This window comes from Montipora foliosa, chromosome 8, assembly GCF_036669935.1.
Source record: "Montipora foliosa isolate CH-2021 chromosome 8, ASM3666993v2, whole genome shotgun sequence".
Lineage (NCBI taxonomy): Eukaryota > Metazoa > Cnidaria > Anthozoa > Scleractinia > Acroporidae > Montipora > Montipora foliosa.
This window is the reverse complement of record NC_090876.1, coordinates 1206521-1216520: the sequence shown is the minus strand read 5'-3', so window position 1 is coordinate 1216520 and position 10000 is coordinate 1206521. Positions and strand designations below refer to the sequence as shown.

The 10000-nt window shown below is 39.0% G+C and overlaps 1 protein-coding gene across 1 annotated transcript in view; it reads right to left on the bottom strand.

Annotated features, from left to right (window-relative positions):
- LOC138012438 (uncharacterized) overlaps positions 1-10000 on the bottom strand; it is a 27354-nt gene that overhangs the window by 4031 nt on the left and 13323 nt on the right. Inside the window, exon 3 of the mRNA XM_068859212.1 lies at positions 1-121. This exon is cut by the window's left edge and continues 263 nt beyond it. Within this exon, the coding sequence (XP_068715313.1) occupies positions 1-121 (121 nt within the window). The remainder of the gene's footprint in view (positions 122-10000) is intronic.

Below are 10000 nucleotides of genomic sequence, written 5' to 3'. Positions count from 1 at the left end.
CCTCCAGGGAGAGTCCCTCCATTAGCATTTGAGTTTGGGATGCTGTCATCATCATCCCAGCGAACATCACCGTTCAACAGTCCGCTGGGGCACCTTCCCTCTTTATAAACACAGTATTGACCTATAAGAGATAACCAGTGTTAGCCGACTGTGGAGTTAACGGGCGGTTTGGTCGTTATAACTCATCCCCTTCACAAATATTTTAAGCGTATGTTTTTGCTTGTTTGTTTTTTTTTTTTTTTTGTTCGTTTGCTTGTTTGTTCTTTGCCATGTTTTGGAGAGCCCCTTTTCTTGTTTGGTTGTCACGTAACTGACCGATCGTACGTTCGTCCGTCAGTCCGTCTGTCCATACGTCCGTACAGAATCTGGGGGATGGGGATGGGAGACTAAGAAAGGGAAGGGAGGGGATTCTCGCGAATGCAACTTTGAGGAGCGGACGGGCGAATTTTGTTGACGGGAAAAAATTGTGCAGCCTGCCTTTATCCTAGTGACCTTCGTGACTTTAACGCAATAAAGAGCAGGAAAGAGCACGTGAGAAGAGGTAACGAAAGTTGAGAAATTTAAGCCAAGAAATTTTCCAGAGAAGCCGAGGAAGGAGAAGAGGAGGCAATTTCAATGAAAAACACCATAAAGCTAAGAGAAATTGACAAAAGGACAAAAAAACTTATTTACAACGGTTAGCTTTCAGGTAATGTTTTCCTTCTTAAAATGCACTGATGCCTCGCAGCCTCACAAACTTGTAAAACCCGCTAAAAGAAACGAAGAAGGCGTGAAAACGTTTGCAGTTCCGTGTTGACAGAGGTTCTGGCATATTTCAACAGTGACACTCCACGCCGCCATCCAAGCTTACAACAGACATCATTGGCGAGTTTTATTGTCATCTTTTTCTATTTCGTCAGACATAATATGTAGATTTAGCCAAGCCTAAAAGCGGAGCTCCCCCTTTATTTAGTCTTACTGGCTGTAGGGTTAGTGAAAAAAATAGGTTTGCGAATTGTCCGCGTTTTTTCTTTTGTTTCCGGTTACTGCTTAATTAAATCATTTTATTTGCTTTCTTCTGTAGAAAAATTCATTCCCTAACTAGTGAATTCCAGAGTAAATTTCACGCGAAAAACCGATATCGCGTGAATCACAATGCGATGAATGCAAAATCGGTTTTTCGAGTGAAATTTACTTTGGAATTCACCAGTTTGCAATGATTTTTTTTCTTGAATCGCATGAGTTTTAAAAGAAAACAAGCACACCCTCAGCGAGCGAAAGGAGTCAATTGTCAATAGCCACTGAATAGGAATCACGCTAAAATTAGAAACCGTCAGCAAACTTTGTCAGTTCAAGGCCGGGGTTCAAGGTCAAAACTGAGTTTTACTGATTTACTTTATTCCACTTTATTTACTTTATTTCACATTATTTACTTTATTCCACTTTATCTCTGAAAACGAGATCATTCACAATTAGACGTATTTCATTGAAACACGCCAGGTTGTCTTTAAACAAGAATCGGCAAAATACGGCAATGCAACCAAGAAAGGATAAACTTCAAACAAGATCCGCTCCAGCAAATTACCTTTCGATGCTTTAAACAAACTTCTGAAAACACAAGCTAGTGATATTTCTCCCTAATTTTACAAGAACTCATTGCCATTACGTGTTTATAACATAAGGGCAAAATTTTCTTGTCCCTGTCGAACTTAAAACAACTTAAAACAAATCCTCATGAAAGTCGGCTGGCATTAAACAGAGCGACAAGTTGCTCAAAGAAATCTACAAAAACCCGCCCGTCATGTTGCAAAACAGGGCGGTCAATCAAAGATATACTAGTAGGAGTGAAATTACAAAACTGAAAGGCTAAAACACGCACTAGGGAGTCGTGCCACTCCCGTACACTTACATTTCCGGTCGTTTCCGTCGTTGCCGAGGGCGAAAGTTGAGTTTATTTGTGGCCGTCAGAAATCCCGGATCTCGGGGCTTCAAAGTAACGATTTCCCTGATCCCGCGTCCTGTCCATAAATGCAATCCCGATTCCCGATCCAATATTTCTTTAGAATCCCGAATACCGGGCTCTAAAAAAGTCGAAACCCGAACCCCGAAAACCCTATTAGGGGACCCTCAATAATGACCAGTTGTAATTAACCTTTTTGTCAAGTTTTTATGAAAACTATATTGTCTTTACATTTATAATGACCTTTAATTTGATTGTTGCTTAATTGAATTGCATTTACTTATTGCTTGTTGAAAAAAAATCACATAAAGCAGTTGCAAAATTCTTTCTCCACTTGACTCACATGTTTCTCAATTTTGTTTCCATGCCAAAGCAGCAGCTGATGTATGGGAAGGGCGGCTCAGTCTTTCACTTAGAAGAGAAAAGCCATGGCTCAAGGATTTGCCAAAATCATGCATTGTTTGCTTTGGTTTTCACCTCACAGAGGATAACAAATTAATGCCATCAACTAAAACATTTGTGAAAAATACGTGTGGTGGCTGGCTGTTAGACAGAGCTCTGAGAGATAAGCATCTAATGTTAATTTTAATTTAGTATTAAATACCGTTAGTATTGTTATTGTAAAACCCATGAACAATTATAATTTAATAAGGCGCGGTGGCCTCATGGTTAGTGCGCTCGACACCGGATCGAGTGGTCTGGGTTCGGGGCCTGGCCGGGGACATTGTGTTGTGTTCTTGGGCAAGACACTCCGAAGACACTTTACTCTCACGTTGCCTCTCTCCACCCAGGTGTATAAATGGGTACCGGCGTAATGCTGGGGGTAACCCTGCGATGGAGTAGCATCCCATCCAGGGGGGAGTATAAATACTCCTAGTCGCTTCATGCTTCAGAAACCGGAGATAAGCGCCGGCCTGATGAGCCTTCTGGCTCGTAAGCAGAGACTTTACCTTTACCCTAATTATCAAAACAAGGAAATGATATGAAAAGATTGACTTCCAGAGTTTTTTTCTTTTGCCTTTGTAAATATAATAATTATTGCTGTTATTTTTGTAAACTGTGTTTATTTACATCTTTCAAATTAATTAAAAGCTTCAATCCAGTTCACTATTCAGAATCTATTAAGTTGCATCACAATAACTTGTCTTTAATAGAGGGACCAGTGAGTTAAAGGCTCTGTAATTTATGCACATTGTATTAGTTAAGAAATAGCCCTTATAAGTTCTGAGGTACCAGACAGCTGTTGAATATCTGTGGTTCTTATATTTGCAGCACTAGTCAATGATAACTGCAAAATTTCTGTGTGGCTAGCCAGTGATGGCCGCAGAATTTCTGTGACAACCCTGAATAAATACTCCTGTTAAATTTACATGTAAGTGGTTCTTACTCATGGCCACAGAATTTCTGTGGCACCAGTCAAGGATGGCCGCAGAATTTCTGCGGCACCAGTCAAAGGTGGCCTCCGAATTTCTGCAGCACCAGTACGCTTCCTTCGTGATAAAACTTTTATCCAAAATCTCAGTGGAATTGGTAGCCGTTAAAGCCGTTAAGGGCATGCGGACTATTCTTATAAGGTACCGCAACCTCACAGGTTTTCTTGTTCGTTACCATTGATGATTTATGATTGCGGAATCGGAATTGTGTTGCCGTTGAACCAACATATTGCAAGCGACATTTGTTACAGGATGCAAGATAAATTACATTTTTAGAATCACACGACAGTCAAAGATCACATCTACTACGTTTGCATTTAACGCAACCACCTGTTTCATTGGTTTCTTGTTCTACTCTTGTTCTGTATTTCGATGGCGCCAAAATTTCTTTCAAGTTTTTTGTTCTACGAAACGAGGGAATAGTTGAATTAGATGGAAAGAATTCTCTTAATTTGGGATTAGATTGCAACAAGTGCAAATGCTTCCTAATGACGTAGCCTATGTTAGGTAGGTGAGGATTGAAGGTCATCACTAACGGAAACAGTTTTCTGTTCTCCCTGGTTCGGGGCAAAAGCAGATCATCTCTAGGAATGGCCGAGGCTTTAAGGAATTGCTTCTTAACGAGTGTTTTGGGGTAGCCTTGATTAACAAGGTACCTTTCATATTGCAGCATTCTCCTGTCTAAAAAATACATTCTCCTGTCGAGAAAATCACTGTACCTTTCGAAATACAACTTTTTCTTTTGTTTGTAACAGTTTTTTACTTGTCTTGTTGTTTAGTTTTGTAACATACCGAACAATCCTTGTAAACCATATATAAGCTCTTAAACCTAATTGTTATCCACATGCTGTAAACTGATCAAGGTCTAAGACCGAAACGTTTTTAAATATATTTTTAACTTTTTAGCTTCCAAAAGTTGTCCGTCCTCTGACTCTTTTAGCCCTATATAAATTCATATGTCAAAGCTTGGACTGGGAATCTGAAAAGGATACTTTTAGAACGCCGCTATTTCCGTTGGCTCATCGTTTTTCTCAAACTAGATAGCACTGGATCGACAGGAACGACGATTCACAGCCGGACGAGAGAGAAGAAGACAATTTGTATACAAGTTAAGAGGTCTCTGGAGCTAACAACCCTAACCCTTACCCTGTGAATCACACACGCATGGTGGATCCGTTCTCTCATTTCATCCTCACCTCTCCCGACTCTTCAATCACCTCCTCGGTATCTTTACCCTCTTCGATTTTCTGTCCACGAGAGTGACTCTCTTGAGTCATTTAAGGTCTAGGCTAAAGACTTATTCTTTTAATTGTGCTTTCAGTTGCAAGGCGTCCTTTTTTTTTTATAGAATTTATATGTAACACAACAGTCCTCTGTATCGAGTCCTCTGTATCGAGACCCAGAGTGAACTTTTTTTGTATCTCCTATCTCAAATCATCCTAATATTAATAAGAAATTTGACTATTTGTTCTATTAGGAACTTTTACAATAAATAAATGAAGGCTATTCCTAGTCATGTAGATAATGAAGCTAACCAACGACTATCATTGCCGCATGAACCGTTTCACAATTTCGGAATTCTGAGAAATTATCCTTTTCTGTGCCTTATTATTATTATTATTAATATTATTATTATAAGCAGAATGTCAACATCTGAATGCCAGCTATAAAATAAAATAAAAATAAAAATAAAACACAAGGAGCTAGACGGGAACCCGTCTCTATTTACAATAAAATTGAGTGATAAACAAAGAAAATCAATTAAAAATAAAATAATAATAATAATAATAAAAATTAATGGTCTATGCTTGATCTAGCCACCCGGTTGATGCAACAAGTGTTTGGGCATCTTAATCTAGCACAAGACCTTGAAAGTTCTGGTAATCTTCAGGCTATTACTTAAGACAGACTTCTGCAACCGTCCTAGAACATCTCTGCTCTGCTTTGCTCCTAGTATTTCCCTCACACTACCACTAAATCCCTTAGAACATCCAGCAACTACATCCATTAAGCCGCAGCTACACGACCAATTTTTTGCTCGCGCTGGTGATGCGATTTTTTCAAACTTTGTCGCGTCGCCAGCGCGAGATGAAAATCACACGTGTAGCCACCCTTGAACTGGCGACGCGACAGATGAAAAAATCTCAAGAAAAAAAGTCGCCAGAGTTGAGACATTCGCGACAAAATCGTAGAGATGCCCGTGCTTGCGACGCGACTAAAGAGTAATTAAGGGAGGAATGTCTGTTTATAGTGCTTAGGTCACTTGAAGTATGCGAGAGTTGCCGCCTTCAATTTGTCGCCAAAAATTGTCAGAAGTTTAGCCACCCTGGCGCGCAGGCGACGCTACAAAATCTGAAAAAAATCGCATCACTGGCGCGAGACAAATATTGCTCGTGTAGCCGCGGCTTTATAATGTTGATTTGAGTAATCTTGTAGCCAGGGTACTGCTTCTTGATTTCCCATCGTAGTGGTGCGTACTTGCAGGTTTTCTCCTTGTCCATCTGTTTCCGGTTGTCAATCCAAGGGCAGCTCATCTCCAACAGGGTTACTGTCTTCCTCGCCTTATCTACAATCCTCGCGTCCATTCTGTTAGCTCGTACTTCTGTGTGGTCTGCATATACTGGTACATCCCAATATGCCGTCACGTGATAATTTTGGTAAAGCGGCTTAGGTTGCGTTGCAAAGTACCAAGGCGGAACGGACTCTATCAGTTGGTAGTCTTTCAGCAGCTCAAAGGGAAGTATTTTGAGTGCTCCGTTGTGTCTAGATAGATACTTCGACCGTGCCAGTGTACTGCAACTTGACAGCACATGTGCGACAGACTCCTGCGCCTTTCCACACAACCTGCATCTCACGTCCAATTCTTCGCTTTTTTTGCTCTTCCTAGCGTTGTACAGTTTTGTTGGAGGTAGCTGTTCATAGAGTTCACTAATGTTATTATTATTATTATTATCATTATCATTATCATTATCATTATCATTATCATTATCATTATCATTATCATTATCATTATCATTATCATTATTATTATTATTATTATTATTATTATTATTATTATTATTATTATACGAAAGAAATTAGATATAAAATGAATCATATATGAACTGCGAATATGAAATCAAGAGGAGCCATAATTCTAAACAATTTAGGACTCGAAGTGGGTTTGAGACCGTGACCTCGCGATGCTGGGTGCGACACTCTCAACAACTGAACTTTCAAACCACTGATAGAAGGTAGGGCAGCCTTAAAGGGGCTATCCTTAAAAGGGCTATGTCATGTTATTTAATAGTGTTTGCCGAGAAAATCTTTAGTTAATCACGAGTCCTAACTCAAATGGTAATATGGAAGTCCTTTACTGATGAAATTATCGTTACATCACAAACAACATGATTCTGAGCAAACACGTCCTTTATCCAGGCGATTTTTTCATAAAATTGAAACACGTCTGGGCGATTTTTGTCCATAGTACTCATGTCAATCGTGCCAAATTCTGTCCATCCACAATTCTCTTTATTTTTGTTTGTTCTTTTTTGCTGTTCAATAGTTTTAAGTATTTACTGCAATGTTTCATCGTACTTTTTGGGCATTTTTGGTGTCATGAAATTGCATCATTTTGTGTGACATCGCTCCTTTAATAGTCGCAATTGCTTACGATGGCGGGACCCGAAAAATATAAAACTGAAAATAAGCTATTTTTTGCAATAAAAACGCTTTCTTTCAAAGGCTCTTAAAAATATCGATGTAAAGGTTATTTCCTGTGATTTAAAGTCATTGTTTTTGGGAGTACTATGATGAGGTTTCCATGTGAGAACTTGTTTTTCGAAACGGAATATGTTAGTATTGAAGGTTTGAAGAATTGAATGATTAATAGCCCTGTGCTTCTTATCTGAAGAATCGCTTTTCTTCAGACTTTCGACGTTACCTGTTACCCGTTACCCGTTATATGTTACCAGTTATCCATTACTCGTTACCTGTTACCCGTTACCTGTTACCATGTTACCCGTTGCCTGTTACCTGTCACCCGTTACCTGTTATTTGTTACCCGTTACCCGTTGCTCGTACAAAGTACCTGCCGCTGAATCAATTCATAACTACCGGTTTAATTCGGATCGGCTAAGCAATTTTTCCCGCCTGGCTTAGCCGGGAATTACGGCTGTGGAGTCAGTAGTGTAGCAGCTGATCCAAAGATTACTCGCCATTGGTTTGCAACCCTAGCACGAAACAATGACTCGTCATTCTTTCTATTGTTTTAGCTACCTGTGGAGTGGCTTTGATCCAGACGCCGAATCAAATGCAGAAATTATTACAATTTTCTTCAGTCACAGTATGCCTATGTGAATTAATTTCGGCACAATTAAGTTCGGCGTCTGAATCAGTTCAGCCGGGATTAATTAATCTGGGTTGGTCTAAATTCGAATTAGATTTGGTTCATGTGAAGTACGGCGTCTGAACCGGGCCTAACGTTTTGTATTCATGTTGGAGACTGAAAGTTATAGTCGTTGATTGCGTGAACATTATTTTCGTTTCCTAAATCTCTAGGATATTATAAATAACAATTAATTAGAGGATTACAGATACCGGAAATTCCTTCGTGATCTCGGGCATTCTAGTAAATTTCAAAATACTTTGGATAGCATGGGATTTTTGCAGTGATTGATAGCACCAGAGATAAGACTGCACCAAGGGAGATTGTGATTATTAAATAAGCCTATAACATATTTAAATTTGTGACTTGTGCAAAACACTGCTTATTGGGAGGTGAGCGTTTTTCACATTCAAAGGGAATGGATTGTCGAGTGTACTCTTCAATCAAATGCAGAATTCAAGAAGATGTGAGGTAATGCGATATATCTCTTCAAACACGCAATCGAGTGTTTTCTCCTGTGAACGCGGTGAACTTGAAAATGTTCACGCCTGGCGACTGAACCCGAAACAAAGAAAACCTGTTTCCTGCATTTGTGGGCTCGTTTTTTAGACTGACTGAAAAAAAAAACTGAGCAACCGAAGGCTGTTTATAACCTCTATTAAGAGAGAAAAAAAAAAAAGAACGATGACCTCGGGGAAATAACCACAAACACCGATAAGCATAATTCTGCGTACTTGTTTAATTAAGGTGTAATAAAAGTGGTCTTAACTGGCTATTTACGAGCGGAGGGTTGTAGCCTACAGGTTGCAGCTCGTTGTTTTGCCATAGCTGGAACGACCCAAACTTTTTCTGATGTTAACATTAATTCTAAGAAACAATATTTAATACTAAGGTTAGCATTTTTGTAAAAGTTTGGGTTGTTTCAGTTATACTAAAACAGTACTAGTGACCTGCAACCTGCACTTTTCCCTCCGGTTTAGGAGATCCAATTTTCGTAAGTGATCACAGGCTGAATCAGTAGGGGTACGCACATGATAGAGCCATGTAGTACTCACGGTGAGTTAAATACTACAACTTTCTGTTTTTTTTCTTTTGTTTCCTTAAAAAAATAAAATAAATAAATAAAAATAATATTTAACAATTATTCGTCGAAGGCGAAGTGATTATCGGTGAATATTCACCGATAATCACTGAGCCTGAGGCGAATAATTGTATTAGTATAAATACACAGGTGATTATTTCAAAAAAGAGAAAAAAAAAAACATTTCAACGCGAAATCATCTTCACTTACAGTGGCAAAACGACTACTGACAGCCATTTTGTCCGCCGAGGTAATTATCCGCTGATAATCCGAGATAGGGAGCCAATGAGAGCGCGCAATTTTGTATAATCACCTGTGTGTATATTCTAAAAAAAAAAAAATATATATATATATATATATATATATATATATATATATATCATGGGGGGACGTGGGTTCAAATCCCGCTCAGGGCAAATTTTCTTTCACACATTTATTCAGTCAAAAATATGATTATTTGGGGTGTGCATTGTCAGGGTTTCTCTCCTACACTCTCTCTCTCTCTCTCTCTCTCTCTCTCTCTCTCTCTCTCTCTCTCTCTCTCTCTCTCTCTCTCTCTCTCTCTCTCTCTCTCTCTCTATATATATATATATATATATATATATATATATTACACCCGTTTTCAAAAACGTTGCAAGTTCAAAGTATATATGATATGTATATGTCTTTTGTTTTCTCATCAGAAAGGTGAGACACGAACCATGTGTATTTCACGCTTAAGGAACAATGTGTTTTTCTTCTAACAAAAATAATATTAAAAAATTGACGAAACAAATTCAAAGGAAAAGCAACTTGTATTTCCTGTACGGAAGCAGTCCTTCTCAATGCAGCTCCATATAGCTTAGATCTTCGCTGGCGTACCATAGAGCTGCACTTTGTAGAGAACATAGCGTAGGTCCATAGCGCGCCATTTAAGGATATCAATCTCTCAAAAATAGGAAAGCCAGACGGCACCTTGTTAACAAGAGCACAGCTTCTTGTGCTGTTGGAATACGTATTAAACGATCCCACAAGCTATTTGAGGGGAATGGAACAGTATTTAATTGATTCAACCGGGAGCTCTTTAATCCTAATTTTTTTAAAGGTTCGTTAATTTATTGTTGGGGTCGTTCATCACGCGAACTAATATTTTACGGGTAGCCATCACAAAGAGGTGTGGTCTTTAAACCCGCCAACAAAAC